Here is a 24,980-nt window from a genome sequence, read left to right as displayed (position 1 = left end):
GGACCTCATTTGCATAATTTATGCAGAAACTTGTATTTCCCTTACCGTACAAGCTGCAGATGTCATATTTGAGATGTAGGTACCTTTAGGAAAGGTGCACACGCCTGGCCATGACATATGCTAATGAGGACCTCACTTGCATAATTTATGCATGATGTTGTATTCCCCTTACTGTAAAAGCTGCGGATGTCATCTTGAACATGTAGGTACATGTAGGAAAGGTGAAAGCACCTGGACATAACTTATGCTCATGAGGACCTCATTTGTATAAATTATGCAGAAACTTGGATTTGCCCAGGAGTTATTTTGGGACAGCCCACTTCTTGCATGAGGAGTATGGGCGAAACATCCTGAATTTACTCTTCAAGCAAATGACGGCCAGTCTAGTTGTAAGATTTACTTTGTACGTAGTTTGTAGTAGAACGTGTGGAAGTCGCTGTACTGTTTGTTGTGTCAATAAAGCTTATATTACAACCGGCAAAAAATAGAATATCAAATTCAAAAGGAACTATATTTCAACAGAAGTCTGGAATTGGGAAGTATGGGAAGCATAGTTGTGTCAATAAAGCTTATATTACAACCGGCAAAAAATAGAATATCAAAAGGAACTATATTTCAACAGAAGTCTGGAATTGGGAAGTATGGGAAGCATAGTTAAGTTATTGTAATTAAGGAAACATCAATACGTTCTTAATAACCAAGGAAATTCATGTCAAAGGATGCGGAAGCATTAACCCGGAATCAAACCTACAGCTCGCGGCGCCTTACGGCAGCCATTTGTTTGCAAACGCAAGCGGCGTATCGTGGTGAGCTAAATATTGTGGTGAGGTAACAATACAATGTACCTTCAAACCACTTTAATACAAATGGCCCATCACAGCTGCAGTCCGTAATGAATATACTTGCATTGTTCTACGGTCGAACGTTTAATAAATACGTGTTTCTGTTTGTTTTGTTTTCTTCAATTCTATCTTAAATTAACATGTCACTCATTTCGTTTCATTAATAGATATTATCAGTTGGTCGTCGTTCGCTAACAAAGTGATAATATAAACAATTGACGCGATTTTATTTTAACAGACATGTGGCCATATCATATACGTGATCTGATGAGCGTAAGTTTAAATAGCGCTGATAGCTCACCTGGTAGTGTTGTTGTACATCAATCCTAACCATGCAAGACGTGCAGGTTCGAGCCCATCGGTTCACTTTTGTTTTATTTTTCACTGTTTCAGTCAACATTACTTTAATCTATTTTTATCTTTATAATCTTATGTTTATGTTATGTTTAATGTCTTTTTTATTCTTTATTTTTCTAATCCATCTCTCCTTCCTTAATGAAGGCTTCTGGTCTCTGGCTGTTGTCTTTGCACTTCTACTAGTTGACTCGTCGTTTTGTTCTGACGCCGTCTTTGGCGACGCTAACAAAGCACGAGAGCCATCATCAGATATCTTTCCTAGCATGGTTGGGACACTGGAAAAGAGAGAAAAAAGTGGTTGTTACTTACAATTTGAAACAATAGCGATGCATTTTTATTGAAACTAGAAAACAGCCAGACAGTTTGTGAACAAACATTCTTTTTTCGTGGAGCCATCAACTTCTAATGGCCCAAATCGCTGTACTCGGCAGGGGAACATTTTTGCCATAATCATATTCGTTAGATGAACATGAATTGACAATATAATTCCGTATACCATAGTCAGCCCATTGTCACTCGTCGCAAAAAGTTTTTGAACGTTACAAATGAAGGCGCTTATCCAGTGCGGGATTCGGTAAATGTAATGGAATGTTTGATCGATATGTATGACTAAGGAGGTTGGTTAAACCTCCTTGATATGACCATCATAACACCCCGGTTACCATCTAGGAGTACTTTTACTAGTAGTTTTCTTCTCAGTGGTCGTTTGTTTGCCGTCGGTGACAAGAAATGTACATGTATACAGGAAGCACGAAAGTTTCGGATGCTGGCCATGGACAACTGAGTTGCATTAACAAAGTTCTCTTTTAATGTTTGCAATTTTCGTTTCGTAGTTTGATTCTATTTTATGATTTATTTCAGCAAGTTGCAATGTCACATAATTTCAGTATTTCTTCTCGTGTCAACTACCGTGGTCCGGAAAAAATGCAGCCAATGGTGGTTGATCCGTCTTGATGCTTGAACTCCTGTGGTCCAGCTTCAAGTTTTGACGTAATCTATTTTTTCAAATGATTACTGTTATTTTGTTGATAAAATACAATGTGTGAAAATTTTATATGAGTTCATGATAGCTTTCTGAACTTGTTAGTTCCGGGGAACGTCAGGTGTTAGTGTTAGTGATATGAAACAAACAGTTGAAAAAAACCCACCTGAACGGGAACCAAACGAATATTGGATTGGAAGCTCTATGGATCGAGCTGACCCCACCCAAGTCGAAACACCTGCTCCTGTGTTGCGCGTACCGACCACCGAACGACAACAATTTCTTCACCGCCTTCAGACAAAGCCTGGAAAAGGCGTCTGACACAAACTTGGAAGTAACAATAATGGGAGACTTGAACTGTAACCTTCTCCAGGACAAGGGTCCCTCCGAAGATCTGACATTTCTCTGTGACCTTCACGACCTCACCAATCTCATAACGGAACCAACACGAGTGACTGAAAACAGCTCTACTCTGTTAGATGTCATCCTCACATCCAACCCTAGCAAGTACTCAAAGAGTGGTGTGTTCAAATGTGGATTGAGTGACCACCACCTGATCTACACGAATCGAGGCTTGAAACAACCAAAACCCCCACCTAAATGGATCACAGCAAGAATCTTCAAAAGATTCGACGAGGAACAGTTCAAGAAAGACCTAGCAAGGGTACCATGGAGCACAGTTGCTGTCTTCGATTCTGTTCAGGACATGTGGAGTGAGTGGAAGTCACTGTTTGAATCGGTCTCCAACAAACATGCTCCAGTTAAGAAATTCCGGGTAAAAGGAACAGATTGCCCACCCTGGCTATCTCAAGATGTACGCGAGCTCATGTCCCTCAGAGACCAAGCAAGGTACACAGCCGAGAAAACACAAAGACCAACTGACTGGGAAACGTACAAAAAACTACGCAACCACACCAAGCGCTTAATCCTCTCCAAGAAACGCAACCACTACACCGACAAAATCAACAATGGTTCCGTATCTGACATGTGGAGCTTCTTAAAGTCCCTGTTAGGAAAGCCAAACTCAGGTGATATAACTGGCATGAAGGATACGGAGGGAAACACAAAAACCTCACCACTGGACATCGCCCATGTACTCAACAAATACTTCGGAACAGTCGCTGAAACGCTAGCCCAAAACATTAACAAAGGGTTGTCACATTTTAGTCCTCTACAGTTTGTCAGACACTACCAGTCCCGCTTTACCCTCAAACCTGTGTCAGTGGACTTTGTGACCCAAGAACTCTTAGCTCTGAAGTCTGACAAAGCCACTGGACTTGACCAACTCAACAACAGACTTTTAAAGTCAGCCGCCCAAGAAATAGCACCTTCCCTGACGACCATCATAAACGCGTCGATACAGACAAGTGAATTCCCAGAGGATTGGAAAAAGGCAAGGCTGTCACCCATACACAAGGCTGGGGACAGAGACGCCCCCAACAACTACAGACCCATCAGCATCCTGCCTGCCGTCTCCAAAATCCTTGAAAGAGCCGTGCACACACAACTCTACGACTACATGACAACCAACAACATTCTATCAGAAGTTCAATCTGGCTTCAGACCCGGACACTCAACACAAACAGCTGTACACTTACTGACTGAGAGATGGTACAAGGCCATGAACGAGGGTGAACTGACGGGAGCAGTGTTCATTGACCTGTCAAAGGCATTCGACACACTGGATCACACCATCCTCCTCCAGAAGATGTCCAGATACGGCATACAGGGACCCGCTCTTGACTGGTTCCAATCATACCTCACTGGAAGGAAACACTGCACATCCATCAACGGAGCAACCTCTGAGTTTCACCAAGTAAAATACGGAGTACCCCAGGGATCCATACTAGGACCCCTGCTATTCATCATCTACGTCAACGATATGCCAGAATGCCTTCAGTCTTGTGACATTTCAATGTATGCAGATGATACTGTTATCTACTATAGCAACAAGGACTTCACCAACATTGAGAATGTACTTCAAAACGACCTTCAACGGCTGTCGCAATGGTTTGCTGCGAACTCGTTATCAATGAATGGTGGTAAATGTAAAAGTATGCTAATTGGTACAAACAGAAGACTGGCAAGCTGCAACATTCCAAACTTGGCTGTCAACGGCGTCAACCTAAAAACATGCGACAAATACACGTACCTTGGTGTAGTTATCGATCGTCAGCTCAAGTGGAAAGACCAGGCAAAGGCTGTACTAGGAAAACTGCGGCGGTCATTATTCATGATGAAACACTTAAACCCTTTCATCTCAACCTCAGCACTCTGTACCCTGTATAATGCCATCTTCCTACCACACATCACATACGCTTGCACAGCATGGGAAGCTGCCCCCGACCAGGATCTACAGAAAATTCAAAGTATGCAGAATCGGGCTGGAAAACTGATACTCAAGGCCCCACACAGGACACCATCAACCGAAGTGCTCTCTCGGCTGAGCTGGAAAGACATTAAAGAAACACTCCAGTACTACAATGCCGTACAAACCTACAAAGCCCTAAACAACAAACTGCCACCCTACATGCGCCAGATGTTTGTGTACTGCAGAGACCAGAGTACTCGTACAACCAGACAAAGCACAAGCAGTCAGCTGGTTGTCCCCAAACCCAAGCGAGAGATCTTCAGAAGATCGGTAGCCTACCGTGGACCAAATGTCTGGAACAGCCTACCGCCAGACACACGTACGGCTCCGAATCTGACTTCCTTTAAGAGACTCTTGAAGTAACGGAAATGAACTAAACGAACGGACACGGACCATGAATCAGCTTTCGCCCTACTTTATGTTGTATGTTGTAGAAATTGTATATTGTTGTACCATAAATATGTAATGATATATGTTGATAGAGTTATTAGGACTCAAATGACTGTTTATCTCTGTTATATTATATCTGACCCTTACCTCTTCCCTCATGACCTCAATGAAAAGCGGCCTGCGTGCCGATTTGAGCTTATCATGAATAAACAAAGGTTCAAACAAACAAACAAAATAAATTAATGAACAATTTTCTTTTTATTAAGATGAATCAATCTGTCCGTAAAGTCCATCCACAAGGACGGCCGGTATAACTGGCTCGCCGGTTGTCACGAATGTGAAAAGACGTATATGGAATACATATAAATTATATGTATTCCATATACGTCTTTTCACATTCGTGACAACCGGCGAGCCAGTTATACCGGCCGTTTATATTATAAACAGCATAATGTACTTCTCAACTATCCACGAATAACAATAGCGGCGGAGTTAAAAAAAAGAAAAAGAAAAAAAACAGTACCCCAAACAACAACAAAAAAACACAGAAAACAAAAAAATTATCTACCAACATGGTAATAATTCAATGACCTGGTTTGCTTTTTGACAGAAACTATATCAAGGAAAATTTAAGGTAATTCAGCGCGTGTGTGTGACTGGATTAGTCCCATATGCGACCAGTTTTTTGAGAATGGGACTAGATTTAAAATCACGGTCGCACGGTGCAACAATCAAAAATTAAGACCTGCGTCTGGATAATGGCTGCAGAACTGAGCGGTAAGCCGAAAATATTTAGGTATTCCAACGCTACCGCGAATATCGTCGGTGAATTTTCTGTCATGTTCCCACACCCGCGGTACAAAAACTATCCATTCCTAGCGACAAAGTTACCCATAGAAATAAAGGATATAAGTTTCTCTCTTTTGTGATGTATTTGTTTGATTCAATAAAATGTTTCAAACACCAGAAATTTGCCGATGAAAGTGAGCGCTAGCCTGGCGCTCGCGGTTCCGGATTGCGGCCATGATGTTTGTACCGCAGCAGAATGAAAGGCCTGTTTCCTGCGGTCATTTTTAAACCTGTTCAAGCGATAATATTTAGGATCAAACATTGATGAATCAATTAAAGTGTAGTTTTATCCCCCAAAATTTGTTATCCGGACCCGTCAAAACCGAAAAATTCACCAAATTCAAGGCATACGATCTGATACATAACGGTCAAAAATCGCTTATATTTTTATATCAGTAGTTAAGAAGTTAAGGAAGGTTCTTAACTCAATATCTGTGAAAGATTTACTAAAATACCGTCAACGATAAGCGAGAAATAGCCCGTCGGGTTACGCGCGTTTCGCCCGCGGGAGCAGGCGGACCCGCTCCCGGTCACGCACTTGGGGAAGGCCGGCTTTGCGCTGGTCCAAATACGGAGCGTTACGTCACTCGTAAGCAAGAAAACTAGTCGCCAATTTGTAGCCAACATTACGAGCTACAAAATGATGTAAGTGGCCAGCTTGTGCGACTTCCATGGGTGAAAATATTCACATTTTATTTTTAATCTTTCAAATCGAAATTCCGGATGATGGTACCCCTTAAAAATTTTTTAGTCACTGGTATCGTCGGAAAATTCAAGAGATTGTAGTTATTTTGGTACCAAATTCACATATATTCGAGCCATGGTGGGTTCCGAAATCGGCTCATACTTTTACTATTCTGAGCCAGTTTTGGGAGGGAAGCAAGATGGCGGCCGGCGGCCCGGGCGCTACCAACCGCTGTAGTTCGGAGCCGATTACGTCGGCATCGGGCCAAAATACGAACACTTCTACCACCCAAATGCCAGGTAATGTCTTTTTTCAAGTCTTTACGTAGTTTTATGTGGGTTTTGGGGTATTTTTATGTCAAATTTCGCCGCATGATTAACGGTAAACACTGTTGTTTCTGTATGCCGCATGCCGGTAGCTCAAATGATTTGAATTTGCTGTTTTTACGTGGATTTTCGTGCCAGTGGTTGCATGTATGATTACTATGAATCATTTTTAACGCCAAATGGACGCATTTGGTTCCTGTTTTTTTTGCTAGTGCCGTAATCTAAACTTAAAATGCAGAAAATTGTACTTGCTATCCTCACCTTCTGACGTCACTGCTAGGGGGAGGGGGCGGTGGGGATGCCCAGCTGCCCTCTACTCGAGTCGTAGTTTCCGTTGTATTTTATTTTATTGAGTAGAAGTATAAACCTCACTTAACAGAACTATGCTGGTCTGTGAATGAATGATAGCCTTTATTATTGTAAGCAATTACTAGTACAGTACTACTTAGTATATATGTATGATAGCTAATGGAGGAAATACCGGTAAACCGTAAATACCCAAGTATCCAAGTTTCATATTTATCTCATCATAGATTGTTTGAAATTTGTGTCTGCCATGTGCATGTATTATATAGTTTGAATTTCAACAGACGTTTTCTCTTTTGACACAGGAATGAAGAGAGTGAAGAGGAGGAAAGTGATGAAGACCCAACAGAACTGCCAGTGAAACAGAAGACGAGACTAGATATTCTATTTGCCGTTAATAACTTTGTAGTTTTGGTACATAAAGAAAGAGAACTTCAGTAACTTATACCCTTAGTAGTGATCAGCATGTGTGTGTCTAGGTTATCTCAGCTAGATAGAGAAACCATACAAAAGTAGATTTAGCTTTTGTAGTTGATTCAACTGTACTGTAGAAATAGTTCCAGACTGGAGAAGCAATGGCCACCTGTTCCATGATCCAGTTGTCTGATTCCCGTAAAATTGAAATGTAATACAATGTACATGTACAATACAATAAATACTTTGCCACGCAACTGCCCTGCAACAAGAAAACGAAGTCCTGCAGTGAAAAAAGGGGAAGAAATGAAATGAGTGCTGGATATTGAATTGTCGGACCAATATTGCAGATTGTACGATGAATGATATCAGTGTGTACAAATGTAAATATATAGCATTGGGTAATACATATAGTTCATTATTTCTGGATCAGATTATATTTTTGAGGCTAGATTTGAAATCAGCATGTGTCTAAACCTCTGTGTACCAAGTTTTTTTCTTTTATCTTCAAGTATAGGGAAGATATGGAAAGTTCGCATATTTAATTAGCGGACGCGCATCTTATTACCTCAGGAAATCAATTATTCATCATAATTCATAATTTCTGAAGCAAATATGTATATTTCGTGGCCATATTTAGATTCAGCATGTTACAGAGCCCATGTATGCCAAGTTGTTTCCTTGTATATTGTACGGTTACAGAGATATCGCAACCTTGCATATTTGATTAGCCGGCTTAGTCTCTACACTGTCCTGTTCCCATGTCCATTTTTCCCCACTTTTGGTGATATTTTGATATGAGAAATCTAAAGAAATGATGAAGGCAAAGCTACAAACTTTAAGGGCCTGTTAATATCATTACCTTCGCCGAGAAGGTTATGCAGAGGGTAGCGTTTGTCTGTTTGTCTGCTTGTTTGTAGTGTCACAGGTTAACTCGAGAATGCCTTGATGGATTGTTTTGATATTTGGTATGTTGGTAGGTTTTGATGAGACCTAAAAACGATGAGATTTTGGGCCCCCTTACCGGCTTCTTACGGTACTGCAGCGGAACTTCCTGTTTTGATAACTCGTGTTCCGGACATGCTATGGAACTTTTTTTTGAGTGGTACATAGATCTTTGGACAGAGAATAATTGGTGTGGGTTTGGGCCCCCTAGCGGCTTTTTTGTAATTGCAGGAGCAGGTTTTGCGTCTGACTTTGAAAGGGAATAACTCAAGAAGGGCTTGATGGATGGTAATGATTTTTGGTAGGTAGATAGCTTGAGTGATGATGTCCATGATTAGACACTTCTTATGCAAATCAGTATCTAATTTGCATAATTAATGAGGAAAGTTTATACATCTGCCAAATTCCATGATAGGACTCTGAAACATGTGACATATGTAACTGAGGAAGAGAGAAATATTAATTGATATGAACTATGCAAATGAAGACCTCATTTGCATAATTAATGAGAAAGTACTATAACAAGATGGCCTTGATGGATGGTCATCATTGTTGGTATGTGGATAGCTTGTGTGATGCTTAGTATGATTGGACAATAATTATGCAAATCAGATTATAATTTGCATAATTAATAAGGCAACTTTAAAAATCCACTTTGTTCCATGATATGACTATTCAAATTGTAACTGAGGAAGAGAGGACTGTTAGATAGAAAATATGCAAATGTGGGCCTAATTTGCATACTTAATGAGTAACTTGTATTATTTCACACTGGCAAATGACGGCAATTTCATACATTTAATACTTTTTTGGTGGCATCGGGAAGTTATGTGAATGTTAACATCGTTGAATCAAATTATGTTAATAAGGGCCTCTTTTGCATAATTGCTGATAAATATTAGCATAACCGTAGGCTCATAATTTGTTAAGCTGATACTTTGGACATGTTATATGTTATGACAATCAACTGGTATGATTTATTATTGATGAGAAACACTCCTGATACGTCAGTCATAAAGGTTAAAATCATTTGGCGAAGGTATGAGGTCGTGTAAATAAAGGTCGTGTAAATAAAGAGAATGCAGCTTATTTGGTGCTTCTATTGTGAATTATTAATGAGTTATGACAGTTTTAAGATATTACATTTCAACGTTTTTTACGGATCCCGGAGAATTTGAGGACAAATTCTCAGACCTTTGATGGGCCGTAACTCGCTAACGGTATGTCCGATTTTATTGAAACAAAAACCATTCTGTTTCTTTCACAAATACCTATCAGATGACACCAAGTTTAAAAAGATATGAAGAGTTTGAAATGTTTGTGTACTACCCCTACCAAAATATAAATTTTCACCAGTATCATTTCAAAGCTCATGATCTGGCCGTCATTATGGTTCTACTTTCATTTTGCTGCAGTCTAGAATGCTGCGGCCGCGAATCACGAAGCTTTCTCCATGCGGTCGGCCTGTCATTGGATCGCCACGCGGCCTGACGCGAGAAATTTGAACTGCGCGTTCCAAAGGAACCGAAGATATAGTCAAACCTGCATTAGCGGTCACCTGGACATAGCAGTCACCTGGCCTTAGTGGTCATTTTTTGTCGTTCCCTTGGATTTTCCCCATTGACATAAGGATTAAGAATTAGTCTATAGCGGTCACCTGTCCAATGTGGTCGCGGTCAGACGATTTTCGGTCCGGCCGCAACTCCAACACTGCCGATTACGGTCACCGCACATGGTCAGCCCGCGGTCACAGCGCGGCAGGCGTACCTTGTTTACAACAGCGGCCGTAACTCCGAGCCGTGCCAGCCCACACCTGGTTTACAATCTTTTTATTTCCGCGCTGCGTCGCCAAAATTTGGACTCAACTTTGAATAAAGAAAACATTAAAGAAGTTTGTAGTATTTCCAGAATGGTGTCTTTGAAAGTTTTAATTTTTGCGTGGCTGTAACACTCGTCTCAGTTCCGCGGCACATCGCCATTTTCTGAGCAGTCGGACAGCGAAATTACGGCCGCAGCTTTTTAACAGAAGACCCGTTCGTGTGTCTGGTGTGTTAAGTTCTTGAAAATGTAGTTATCAAGGCCGAATTTCCGTTTTCCGCGGGTAAATAAAGAATCTGAACCGAATTCACGTGTTTCCAAGATGGTGTCGCAGCAAGCAGACAAAAGGTCATAAGAGTTCATGCGACGATACTGCTGTAATGTAGGTTAAATGCGGTAAATTTATTTTGTTATACCGACTCGCTGAAAGCAATATCATCATCAAAATCTTTAATATGAATTCATATGAATGTACTATGATGTAAAATCTAAATTATACTGAGTTTATGAAAGAAATAAGCATGAACGAATCCAAATTTCCAATGAGCACCACATACTAGGGATAATGGTAGAAGCCGAACCCAAGCTGTAAACAAAAGAAACTCGCCGCGATGTTTTGTTTGAAAACCGACCGAAAACGAACAATAAGCAGCAAATAAGAAACAATCCTTTGTTTCAATGTGTTGTTAACTAAATGGGCGTCGCTTAGTTGCAAATTAATTAGTGTTTTGAGGGGGAGGGGTCTGCCCAACGCGTTTTTTCCCTGCAACCCGCCATCTTTGTTTTTTTCGGGGCGCTGGGATGAGAAAGAATCAGCGTAATTCTCGCTCATTGAAATACATTTCGCGCTTGTCTTGGATGATTTGGACTTAGAGTTGATGTGGCACAAACAGACGGACGTCTTATCACGAATTTCTACAACAGAAATCCGTCCCGGACCGTGCCATTCACGACTGTGTCCTGAGGCAGGGTTCGTGACAGTGCGTGAGTGTCACAAACCGTGCTTTTGTCCCAGGCACGGTTTGTGACACTCGGGAACTGTCACAAACTGTGCCCAGGCACGGATTGTGACAGTGCCGGAGTGTCACAAACTGTGCCTGGGGCAAAAGCACAGTTTGTGACACTCATGCACTGTCACGAACCATGGCTGGACAGTGCCCGGGCATTGATTTAGATCAAGCGAGCTGACTGCCTCGGGACGTCAAAGTAACCGGCAAGTGGCCCGATCCTAGTCTAAATCTGGTTTCCCTGGATAGAATATATTTAGTCTTACAAATTGTTTTTTTAGCATTTGTTATAGACACTGTCTTTTTGTGCCACTTCAATTCTAAGTCTAAGTTATTCAATTATTTTACAGAGCGAGAATTACGCTGTTCCTCCTTACCTCAGCGCCCCCAAAATACACAGATGACGGGGGGTGGGGGGACTGCGGTAAACAAAAACATGCTGCCTTATATGGAAACGCGCATCACTGCCCCGTCAGTCACAGTGATTGACAGCACTTCCGTGCACAGTCTGTGACGGTCTAGCTGTGTCACGTTCTGTGAAAGCACAGAACGTGACGGGCATGGTTTGTGACGCGTCAGGGCCGGCACAAACAGATCATTTTTGATACTATTGAGCAAGAATTTCAAGGAAAGTAAAGTATTTTGGATTATTTGTAGACAGAGGGTAGGGTGGGGGTGAAAAGAAATGCCTGTAAAAATGTTGAACTTGATGCCAGCAGTGAAGTTTCAAATTATGGAATGTGACTATTTGTTTTGGTCATGAAACCAATGTTATCTATTTATTTATCATTGAAGGTTATGTGAATCATTACTTGCCATGATCCAAGTAAAAAATACCGTTGTGTATTTTTCAACTTGTTGAACTTGAGGCACCGTGGCCCCCGGATAGGGGCCAGCCGGGGAACCTTACCCAATTTTTCTAAAAATCCCTCATACTATTATCATTTAGTATGTAGGAAGCTATTGAATGAATTGAATATTCAATTTTTCTGCACCATCAATGTAGGCTTTTATCTTTTATGATCTATTCAAATACTTAATTCCCGGTTGTTAACATTGATTAATAGGAGTATTACTTGGTATGGCCAAGACTTTTGCTTGTTCTTCCAACTTTTTGTTGTGGTGCTCTTAGATTTTTGCTGGTGCTCCTAACTTTTTTGAGTTAGGAGCACAGTGCTCCTACTAGTCCTAGGTCTAAAAGTTAGTCTGGAGCCCTGACATTATGATCTTGTTTTTTTGGCCCGCCTTATTTTTTTCCACCCTATCGCATTAGTTTCGGAGGATGTCATCCATAAAATTTACTTACTGTGGCCTAAGCATAAAAAGAGCGACCTTCTTCTGAGTACCATATAAGCATACTGGTAGAAGCTGATGGTGACAAGCTATGCAGGAAGTGAAAGACCACAACAACAACAGACTAAGGAAAACAATCGCCACGATTTTATGTTTAAAAACAGTCGAAAACGAACAGTAAGTGACAACTTAGCAACATGTATTTTGTTCTTTACTAACTAGGTGGAATTTTGCTGCGAAAGTTTCATATGCTTAAAAGTCGTTTGTGACGTGTGTGCCTGCAGCAAAGCAGTCGCGGAGGATCAAGAGTAGGGATGCGTACCTAAATCCATTTTCACCTATTCAAACCTATAAGGTCCGACCTGAACCCATGGCATATCTGACTAATTGCCAAACTTCTATTTACTAGTACTTGGAGTGTTCTTACATTGCACTGTGATACACATACATGTACTTTTATACCAGTGTAACGCTGTTTGTCATAGACCAAGACTGATATCATGTTATTGTACACTAACCTGAGAGTATAACACAATGCTAAGTCTGTTGCTTTCTTCTATCAGAATAAGGTAGAATTATTAAAGTTCTTAAAAATGAACGAAATAAGTAATAATTACTGGTCAAGACTGAAATGAAAAATATTTTCCAGTGCAAAATCACTTTTTAAAGGAAACCAATAAATGAGATTAGACTTTGTCAAGTTGGAGTCCAACACAAATCACATTAAATTTTTAAAAAAATCACATGCAAAAAAAAAAAATTTGAAAAAATTTATACTTGAATTTCTCTCTGAACTCGGCCTTTTGACATTCTGGCATGCCCTTCATCTGATCAAGGCACCTGGTATTCATTAGAAGTTCATTAGCAGCAAGTCCCGCACCGCTGATATCACAGGATATCACAGTCCTTTTGGGAGGCCCACTGCAGAAACATATCCCTGATTGCCGCGATCAAGCCATCTTTATCCAATTTGTGGCAGAAAAATAATAGCCAGCTTCTCCTGCCCCGGACAGATTTTGCCTTTTCCGTTTTATGCTGCGGGATGACATCTTTATATGCCCAAGCGTCAATGAAAACAGTTCGCCACGTCTTCTCACTTCAGTTCCCGCGGTTGTGGGTGAAAGGTTATGAAGTCTCGCGAAGTCTCGCTGTCTAGGTCAGCTGACCTTGCATGTAACCTATATCAAATCTCGCGAGAGCAGCTAATTCAAAACAAATATGGCGCCTAGCGCCTCGATCGGTGTCGAGAACGCCAATTTTGATCGTGTTTTGCACAATCTAACGGAGTATCTACCGCGATAGGAATATTCTTTACTAATCACAACATATTTCATGACCTGATACATTGTCTTGTGGTGGTGCTGGGATATTTTCACGGAGAAAAGATCGTTTTCGGGAAAGATTGCTTGTTGTACCTCAGCATGCAGATAATATGACCGCCATGAATGGCAAACGTCGTCTTTTTCGAGCGCAAATTTTGCGATTTACGGAAGGTTTAAGATGGTCTAGAACGAAAAAGATATAATGTGAGTGCTAGATTTTTTTTACCGGTCCAGTACCGAAAAAAACGGAAAACTGGGTTTTGGTTTTTTGGACCTGAACCGAAACGTTTTTTCAGGTAATAACCGGACCTTTATAACCGGTACGCATCCCTAATCAAGAGTAGAGTATGGCAATTCCGGTCTGTTCAGACATGAAGCTCGAGCAAGGCCAAGGATTTTGGAGTTGGCAGATGCAATTATTCTTTTTTCAAGCCCATATCAGAAGTAAAAGAACATTAATTGAACTGTAAATCTAAATTGTGACTTACCTGTGCAATGTTTACAATCTACATGCGTACTGTATGTGAATAAATGTATCTCAGTAGGTACTGAAAACATGTGTCTCTCGTGGTCAATTAATCGACCTTTTCTCAATAGCAGTCACCTGTCCATAACGGCCAGTTTTCGCCAGTCCTTTGATTGACCGCTAAAGACAGGTTTGACTATTTATAAGTGTTGATGAGATCTCCTCTCAGTCTTCTGTACAAGAGAGATGGAAGCTTCAAGACTTTGAGCCTTTCCTCGTATGGGAGGTCACGTAGACCGGGCACTCTCTTGGTTGCTCTTCTTTGCACATTGTCGACTTGCTCAGTGTGTCTCCAAGTGCACCGAATTTGAGGTGTGGTCTAACAAGTGATTTAAACAACAAAGAAAAGACTTCAACGTCAATGTATTCAAAAGTTCTCCATAAAAGACCTGTCATAACTTTGCCTTGGATACGGATGTAGAGATGTGTTTGTCAAATGTCAGACCGTTGTCCACGATTATTCCTACTAATCCTTTTTCCTGTCTTTTTCCTGTGTTGTGAATGCCATATGACGGAGAGTTCAGTTGGAAGTGTTCCAACGGGGAGACGCTCCAATTTTACATGCGCAAGCCAGCACATGCAAGTGGTATTTTGAGCCCTGATATCTAACATAACCCTGCAGTACTCCCCAACCTGCAGTATTCCCCAAAGCTGCTCCTGTTTTCCCACAGGTATGGAGGTCGTGGCAGCAGTCCGCCGAGGTTTGGGCGCAGCGGGGAACGCGGTGGTGGCGGCAGGCCGGGGTTCGGCTCCGGGTACAACATTGGGGGCGGCAGCCGACCCAGTCTGAAGGGCTCCCAGCCAGGAGAACGTCTCCGCAAACCCAAGTGGGACCTATCCAAACTCCCGCCCTTTGAGAAGAACTTCTACAGGGAGCATCCGAGCGTCTCCAACGTGTCACAGGTCAGTCTCGTGTTAGCCTGTGTTACACAATCTCTCGCTGTCAGGGCCTGATAGGGCCTCTTTCCCACGGGGCCTGACCAGTTGCGGGGCTGCTAGAACCTATTTACCTCGTCCATTTTATTATTGTGTTAGGCCACACCAATTTAACTTGTTGCTTCTTGGATCTTTTCAGAAAAAAGATTGGGCCGACAGGGAGAAAAAAATTGCAAATAGTCTGGGATGAAGATATAAAGGGTTTACATAACAATTAACATAAGGAATAAGAGAATTATTCAAATTTCAGCTTTGCATGGCTCATTTTATGCAATGCACCCCTTTCTTCCATCTAGTACTATAATTTCATTAGCAAAATTACCTTTTGCCATGTAATATATGGATTGATATTGAGAAATAGTTTTAATGAATGAAAAATATAACTTATGATCAATATGACCACACTTTTTAGGTATGTGGCTTTTTTTGAGCTTTAAGAAGCTATTCCAATAAGCAACAAATTAAATTGGCGTGGCCTTATTACAATGATTATTATAAGAAATTTGTGGAAAAAAATTGTGACATGTCAGTGACATATCATGTCCAGAACATGAGATATCAAACCTGGAAGTTCCTCTGCAGTACCAAGGAAAGCTGTTAGGGGGACCCAAATCTAATCATTTTCAGTTTTTGTCACACCCTACCAACACACCAAATATGAAACCATCAATCCATCCAGCCGTTCTTTAGTTATCGTGTTGACCTCAACCTTACTCGTGTTAACCTCAAACATGCCAACCTCAAAAACTTCTAGAAGCCACAATCTCAGCATTTGTATTATAGATGAAACTGTGTACATGTCATCTCAAATCCAGAGGAAATTGGAAAGTTGGAGTTAGTGCTGGATACCTAAACTCATTTTCAGGTTCAGGTCCGGATTCAAGTCCAGAGGTTCAGGTTCAGGTCTGGACTTATGTGTCCAGACCTGAATCCATGGCACATGTGTGCTAAGAATATATTTTTTCGGTTACATATAAAATAGCATATTGGCATAAATCTTACATGAAATTTGAATACTATAAGTACCGTATTTTCTCGATTAAATTGCACACCCCTGATTCGGGCAAAGTTCCAGTTAAGTTTGTGGCCTTGAAACGTAAAATAAGAAAACCCCAAATATTTTTTAGTATGCACCCCTTCTCCAGGCGATGCCACAGTTTAAATGTTCTGACGAGTACATGTCCTGAAGGCGGTTACTATCACAAATAATTGTTTAAAAATACATTTAAGTCGTTTAATAAGTGATTGTGTTGTGACTTCTTGCAGTATTCTAGTCGGAACTGTTTCATCCTTTACAAAATACGTTGAACTTTATCATGGTTACCCATAGTGGTGCGGACCTAAACCCAAGTTTAGGTTTAGGTTCGGACTCGAGTCCAGGGGTTTAGGTTCAGGTTCGGCGGGAGTTGGTTGGAATAACGCCTCCATGTTTGTATATATTTGCCGTCCCCACACGCTGCCGTGTTTTCCGACGGATTTTAGCGTTTCAGACACATCAAAACAAGTTGACTATCGGTACAAAAGAGGGAAAAAGTATCGGTAACTTATTGATTTGTTTGGTTGGACGTCAATCTCTGTGTCTCAGTTGAAAACTTAGCACAATTTATGAGAGTGATAGCGCGCGTGTGTGTGTGTGAGCTTGAGCTTTCTCGGCCCAATATTTGTCTACTTCCGAGAAATTTGTTGAAAAGTAGAGCTCAAAATCTAGTTTGTGTACAGCGTTACCAGGGTTTAGAAATGATATGCCACTGGCAAAGGAAGGTTTTAGATAGTTTACAACAAAACAGAGGATGTAATTTTTACAAGTCCAGAACCGGTTCTCAGCGTTTTGTTTTTTTTGCACTCGGACCGAAACGTTTTTACAAGTCCGAAACCGGTTTGGCGAACCGGTACGCACCACTAGTTATCATATGATAACGCCGGCCGTGAGGTACAGATTTGCAAATCATCGGAGGAAAATTGCGATCATATCCACAACACTGGGTAAGAATGATGTGTTCAGAAAACACTCTCCCGATACTGTCGATATATAGTTATTTCTTTATATAATTATAAATCCAAAGAACGCAACAACTTGAAAATAACATATAACGTTATAGTTTGCACGGCAACGCATACCGATCGGCCCGGCAGAAAACCGTCAAAAGAAACGGGCTTATGGCGAAAATCGTCTCCTACTTATATATCTAGGCTGCCTACTTTCTTATAATTTTCCTGTAAGACCGAAATAATATAAGTTCGAGACCCGGTATTTCCCCGTCAAATACGGCGTTAAATCCAACCGAAAACTGGAAAACTTCAATGTTTTCCTTCCGGGTCCTTCGCTGCCCCGACACGCCTTCCGCACCTTGCAATTGTATTGCGTAATACTATGCAAAAATTGCGTGACGAAATCGCGTTACGCATCTCTTATTGGCTGCTGCTAAATTCGTGGCAGGAAATGGAGGCAGCGAGACTGGCCATGTTTCTATGTCTGAGCTCTGTTATACCTGCCGAAATTATGCGTATTATGACATTAATATTAGTGCTTATGTCATGCCTGGGCCTGATACGGGTGTTCCGGACCGTGTGATAACTATCCGGATCACATAGGGTTCGGGAGGGTTATCACACAGGCTTCCATAGAATATTTCGAACGCATTTCGAACGCGTCGGTTGCGCGGCCGTCGGAAATTCGAATACCGGATTCGGAGATTGGAATCAATGTTGCTACAGTTTCTTGTTCGAGGACACAAAACTCCCTCAGCTTCTGGCGCATTCCGCATTGAAATGTGTGTTTTCTCGGGTGGGTATGGCCAAGGTATGACATAAATAAAATACAACACGTTGTATTCCGCATCACCCTCGGTCCCAGCCCTCCCGCGGGTCGGATCGCCCTCCGGCCTACGGCCGTCGGCCGATCCGACCCGCGGTCGGGCTGGGACCTCGGGTGATACGGAATACCCCGTGTTGTATTCTATATATACGCAGAATTTAACAGGCCAACGTTAAAAGAAAGGAGTCCTCTGTCAAAGAGTCCACTTTGAAGATGTTTTAGGGTGCCTTTTTATCAAGAATTTTGCCGCTGAAGTTACCGGAAGTGAAACGTACCTAAAAACAACAACATCGTCACCGGGGATCGGGATTTGTATTTCTTCTTCGAAAATCACAAAATAAACGAATTCATGTCAGTACCGATGGCTTATATGGTGTACTTACGGTGCCGGTATCTTTTCGGGTTCCTTGGGCACTGGGATCGGCTGGGTGCCAAACCATGCCGACGGCATGACTTGATCCGGGTGCCGGGTGCTCAGTACGTCAGATTTCTTGTGTACTAGTACGGTACGTACCTATATTTCGTGTTAATATCAATGATACACATACGAAAAACTCTCGTTTATTGAAGTTCAACTTTATTTTCACGCGTCAACATTCTTATCTAAACGTTATATGGACTAATCGGTGTTATTCAAAGGTCCCCACGTCCTTGTTCCGGCTGGTTTGAGGTTCTGTTCCAATTTGTCGGGACAGTGACCTCAAACAAAGTACACACCCCGCTTTGGCGATATCCTGAGACACTTTTTGGATCTTGAAAAGTTTCAAAAGTGCGTACTTTAATCGAGAAAATACGGTAAACACAAAATGTCAGTGATAAACTCAAATACAGCTGTAGTGATTTTGTCTTTCCCAACGGAAATTTCTAAAGAAGGTTTAAGATTGTTCAGAACAAAAAGGAGAATATAAGTGAGAGATATTTTTTTGCAAGGCCGGACTTGTTTCCAGACGTTTAGTTTTTTTTGGACTTGCACCTGAATGTTAGGTCCAGTCTAATTCAAGTCCGTGGTTTAGGTATGCAGCACTAGTTGGAGTACATACATGTATGCAATGTATCTCTGACTGAAGTTTGAGTTTGAAACAAACAACAGTGGTGAAAATTTACAATTACTGTCATAATTTCATTGTCATGCTAATTATATAGCAATAAAACAGTGTGCCAAAAATATGAACATGTAGAAGTGTATCATTATAAATTAGTGCCACATATGTCCTTAGTAGTCCACTGTGTTCTGCTGCTAAGAATGTGTGACTGAAGAAGTTGTTTTCTTCCCGACTGCCCAGTCTGCAGTAGAGCAGTACCTTACGGAGAGACAGATCACAGTGCGAGGCAGAGATGTCCCCAAACCTGTCACAACCTTTGCTGAAGGGTCATTCCCTGGTCAGTTGTCTTATGTCGTTGTCTTATTTGGTTCCATATGGACCAATTGACTTGAATGCATGGCTGTCTTTCTTTCTGTCCCACTCATTGTTTTGTTCATGTTGGTTGTTTGTTCTTTACTGTAAATGCAGAAATATTTGTGGCGATTTTATTTTTTTACAATACTGTACCAGTATGTGACTATAACGCTGCCGCAAACTTAAAAACCACCGCAAACACTCCGTTTTCGCCTTAGCGCGAAACAAAAGCCATGCAAACTTGAATGTATTTACAGTACATGTATTTTATTTTTTTAAGCTTGATATGATAAATGATAGATACAGGTTTATAGATTTCTAACAATTTTTAAGGCGGAAGGGGTGAAATTTTTGTCTGTCCCAACAAGCAACTTTCCGTCCCGGGACAGAGGAACGGGTCCGGGAGACAGCCCTGGTCTGAATATGAATGCTATTATTTATGAACCCGAGTAATCTAAGAAGAAAGAGAAAGAAACTTGTAGCATATCAGTCGTGTACTTGGAGTTGTGAAGAGCTGTGAACTATGTACATGTACCAGATCCAATTGGAAATCAGGGTTCAGATTAAACAGAGTCAGAACAGTTATCAGGGCTCGAAATAGTGAGTGCAAATTATTTTTTTTTATTTGTGCAACTTTGTGCACCCAAAATTGGAGCTGTACACTTAATTTTTGACCGTGGGTGCACCAGTGCACCTAGATATTTTTGTAGGCTATAGGGTAGAGGTACAATTGTACACTAGTTAACATTATATTATTGAAATCTAAGAGTATCAGAAAAGATAAAACCTTTATAGTAGTGTACTTTGGTGTATTTTTTAGATTTTGAAGTTAGCTATAGAATTTGAGAATGAAGTTTTAAGACAAGCAGTAGAGTTAGTGAATATAATTTGCCAATATTCTACTTTATTTCATGTTGTGCACCCAACATTATACTGTACAAGCTGTGTAACACAAGTCCGCTATCAACAAAAGTGAAATATGCCAGGTGGTCCATGTTCGGACACATTCTAAGAATGCCGACCGACACACCTGTACAACAGGCTTTGGATTTCGCCCTGATAGGATCCAACACATACAGATCCAGAAAAGGAAGACATTGCAAAGACTTACTGAGTCGACTGAGGGCAAACCTAAAAGAAAGAGGGCAAGGACCTTTGCGGTCAGAAAGGAACCTACGGGAGCTAAGGAAGCTCGCGACGAACCGGACTAAGTGGAAAAGATTAAAAGAAGACTGATTGCGGCTGCAGGATGTTTCTACAGTGGGGTCTTCGGGTTATGCATCAAATCCCGCGTGTATCCCCGCGGGTTTCTGCGTGTATCCCCGCGGGTTTCTGCGTGTATCCCCGCGGGTTTCTGCGTGTATCCCCGCGGGTTTCTGCGTGTATCCCCGCGGGTTTCTGCGTGTATCCCCGCGGGTTTTTGCGTGTATCCCCGCGGGTTTTTGCGTGTATCCCCGCGGGGTTTTGCGTGTATCCCTGCGGGCCGTCGGTCTGTCCCGCAGCCCGATCTGCAGTGTGAGACCTTCAATCTAGAACGCAGCGGCGCCGCTTTGTACCACGTTGTTTCGGGTAGATTTTGCAACAATTTTCACGAGCGGACTCTAGAGCAAATTGGCAACACTTAGAGACAGCCGACTCTGCAGCACATACGGTATAAAAAACAGAACAAATAAACACTAGTGGCGTCATTCCACCAAGATGTATTTTTTATATTTCTTAAAAAAAGGCATGATTTTTTAACACCGCAAATCATGATGTGTCCGATGATGCGACACGGACGCCTCGCTGCCGCGGCTAGCGTCAGGGCCACCCAAAGAAAATGGCATCACATGGTAGCGGTATTATGTACTTGTACTCATAATGAAGAGTGTACGTTTAATCATTGTAGACGCTACTGTAAATAGAACAATTTGTCTGGTAATCTTCCGGCAAAGATAAACTATCTTAGCATAACAATAACAAATTCGAGCTCCGAACAAAAGGCTATCGGAATGATTGTCAGGGAATTATTATGACCCGTACGGCTCCTGTACTTGTGCAAAGTCCTGGAGGTCCCGCTACCAGGTACACAAGGCACACGGCATGGGAGAGGCATGTCTATTTGACAAGCGTCGACCTGCAGTTATCTTCCTTCGGGCTGGCTACGGAGAGAGGGTCAAATTTGCAAATTTGACCCTCTCTCCGTAGCCAACTCCCTTCAAACATTTGACTCTATTTGGCCAATTTCTACTATTTTCCCAGCGACCGGAGGAAACTGGTAGATCTAGAGTCTACATAGCAACAGCCAGGCTGGGGGGACTGACTCTACTGTCGCAGTGGATGAGATTCGTTGTTTACTTTTCTAAATCAACTACGCATAGGGTACAATAACATTCCTGTTTTATCGATACTCTTTATATTACTTATCTTTATTACTTATTAACATGTTACACACACTCTTCGCTATTGATCATGAGTCAGCACGTGTGTACGAAGACCCGCCGGCGCCCTGTGTAAAATTACTGAAGTTTCAGCCGGCGGACACAGGTAAGCGCAAGCCTAAAACCTTGAGATTCGAAAATCCAACTGTGGTCGATCTACTAGTATTCTATTTCTGTCAAAACTGTATTTAAATGGCACCGATGCAAAATTACAATGCTCGTATCGATGCTTGTGAAAATTCGAAAATATCAGGCTGTGATCTACAGGGGCATGTTTGACTTTCTCGTCGGCGTGCAAGCTTTTACAGGTGATTAAAGGGAGTTGTTCATTACTGCATAAAATGACCGTCTTGGGCGGCAAGTGCAAGACAGAAATCAATCTCGGTAAAATCTGATATTTTTCTGCTATAAAGTATAATATGATCTCTTACCAGCCTACGTTGATCCGTATAAGGGGGAAAAGTTTACATTGGAATCTCCTAATCTGCATGACGATTTTGCGGCGTCAAAATCAAGAACGGACCAATATCCTTGATCATGATGCCATTTTCCGCATGCCAAAGGCTTTTTTTCTCAGACAAAACCTTTAGTAAATGCCAATCTAACAAGTCTGATCGTCATAGAGCGATGAAAGTCCCACCCAGTCTCTGACCGGGGATCAGGAGCCCGAAACGCAGTGATGAAAGTGTCCGAGGTCGGCAACGAAATCTACGCTGAAAAAAAATCAATTAGTCTTCAACATGTATGACTCAAAATCTGATTATTACCAATCTCTTATTTGTCTTTCTTTTTTAGAACCGCGAACTTAAACATTATCGTCCCGCCACACTTATGTCAACGCAAGTTGCGTAACCAAATTTATTGGGGTCAACAGCCTCATGCGCACCGCTTGGAAAAAAAAGAAACCTGGCTTCTTCCGATCAATCACTGTATCCAAAGACATTATAAAATATCCTTGTCGTATCCAACGTTACTGTTGTGAAATGGACGCTCTAATCAGTTGTTACGGTACGGACACGCAAGCTCATTATAAACCGGTCCCAAAAAATTGTCGCCGTGAAATGTGAACGATGTACACAAAATACAAATGGCCGCGAGGGATTCCATCGGCGCTGAACTGATCGTCCGTGAGTTCGGGAACGCCGCTGGCCTGAAGGTCTCACACAACGTTTTCCGCCTTGCGGGTTACGTGACACAATATTTGCCCCGCGGGGATACACGCAAAAACCCGCGGGGATACACGCAAAAACCCGCGGGGCATTGATGCATAACTCGAAAGCCCCACTGTACTACTGCAGCAGCAGAAAACAGTGGACTACTACTACCCAACATTATTTCTGTGTACCAGAATTTTTTTTAAAATTCATTTTGCAAAATACAAATAAACAAAATAATAATACAATGAGGCAACACATAAACCATGGATCCAAAGCAAGAGTATGACACAACAAACAAATGAAAAAGTAATCAAGAATCAACAGATAAACAGCCAACTAACACAATATAAATAAAGAAGAGAAATCCATGATAACACTCTTTTACAGCAGTCAAATAACTGAATATGAATAAAGAAGAGAAATCAATGATAACACAATTTTTAACAGCAATCAAATAACAAAATATATATAAAGAAGAGAAATCAATGGTAAGACTTTTTTTACAGCATTCAAATAACTTAATACAAATAAAGAAAAGAATTCAATGATAACACTTTTTACAGCATTTAAATAACTTAATATAAATAAAGAAGAGATAACAATAGTGACACTTTTAACAGCAATCAAATAACATAATATAAATAAAGAATGAGGAGAAGATAATTAACCTAATGCCAGTTTAAGTGGGTCCCATTTTAAGTAATGCGTCTGAATCTTGTTTCGTCTTTCTGCTATTATGTGTTCTGTTGTATAGTATGAGAGGTCGAGAAACACGGACACAAGTACAGGCATGACTGCATGTGTTGAAACTTCTCAAACAACTGTTTATTCAAACGGTAGAACGGGATCGGCCGTTCTATGTTCGAACGGCCGGTCCCGTTCGGTATAACGACTTTACTCGTTACATAGAACAACTCGTTACATAGAACAAGGCACGGCACACAACGTTACTTCGTTGTAGGTTGGGTAGGCCAGACGCACCATCCGCTGAACATCAGCCGCATAAACCGACAAACTTTCACCTGGGAGACGAGGTCTAGCGTTCGCCTCTCTACGAAACTCCTCCAACTGCGCCGGTCTTCCAAACGGACCGGCCATAGCCCGCCTCGTACGTGCCAGATCCGCCTTGTCTTCTTCCGTCAACTCACTGTAGAAGCCAAAAGCAGCTCCCGTCAAAAATGTCGGGAATGCCCTCTGCTGCGCTCTCCCATCCAATTCCTGAGCCGTCGCCCAGACATCAAATTGCTGGCTCCACAAGTTGAAATCGTCGTTTCCATCAAAAGATGGGGGCTGTTTGAGCCTTAGGTCAGCCATTATTTCGATAATGATAACGTGAACCCGTAGGCAAAAGGACCACCGCTGCCACCAATATGAGAGGTCGAGAAACACGGACACAAGTACAGGCACGACTGCATGTGTTGAAACTTCTCAAACAACTGTTTATTCAAACGGTAGAACGGGATCGGCCGTTCTATGTTCGAACGGCCGGTCCCGTTCGGTATAACGACTTTACTCGTTACATAGAACAACTCGTTACATAGAACAAGGCACGGCACACAACGTTACAGTATAGTGTGTCTTCACAACGGACAGTGAATGTAGTGATTAAATGAAGTGACTTGATACAAGTTTTTGGTCTCTATGCTTGAAAATGAAAAATTTTGCTAACAAAATTAACAGGTTAACAATCGAATTAGTATTTTCCCATAAATCTCCTAAAATAACTATTCCATAATCTAGTTTCAAAGCCCTAGTTGTTACAATATTAAACCATGTTTCTAAATTTCTCCAAAACTTACAAGTCCTAGGGCAATCCCAAAAT

At 41.5% G+C, this 24,980-nt stretch overlaps 1 protein-coding gene and 1 long non-coding RNA gene across 5 annotated transcripts in view; both read left to right on the top strand.

Annotated features, from left to right (window-relative positions):
• Positions 1-24,980, top strand: part of LOC136437058 (probable ATP-dependent RNA helicase DDX17) — a 70,418-nt gene that overhangs the window by 5,085 nt on the left and 40,353 nt on the right. For all 4 annotated transcript variants that reach the window (XM_066431506.1, XM_066431507.1, XM_066431505.1 and 1 more), the window contains exons 2-3: positions 15,105-15,336; positions 19,468-19,564. In XM_066431506.1, the coding sequence (XP_066287603.1) occupies positions 15,105-15,336; positions 19,468-19,564 (329 nt within the window). The remainder of the gene's footprint in view (positions 1-15,104; positions 15,337-19,467; positions 19,565-24,980) is intronic.
• Positions 5,333-13,313, top strand: LOC136437060 (uncharacterized). Its single transcript, XR_010756148.1, has 2 exons — positions 5,333-6,775; positions 7,414-13,313. It is a non-coding gene; the product is annotated as an uncharacterized lncRNA (long non-coding RNA).

Source organism: Branchiostoma lanceolatum, chromosome 6 (genome assembly GCF_035083965.1).
Source record: "Branchiostoma lanceolatum isolate klBraLanc5 chromosome 6, klBraLanc5.hap2, whole genome shotgun sequence".
Classification (NCBI taxonomy): domain Eukaryota; kingdom Metazoa; phylum Chordata; class Leptocardii; order Amphioxiformes; family Branchiostomatidae; genus Branchiostoma; species Branchiostoma lanceolatum.
The sequence above is the reverse complement of the archived record's forward strand: the minus strand, read 5'-3'. Positions and strand labels throughout refer to the sequence as shown.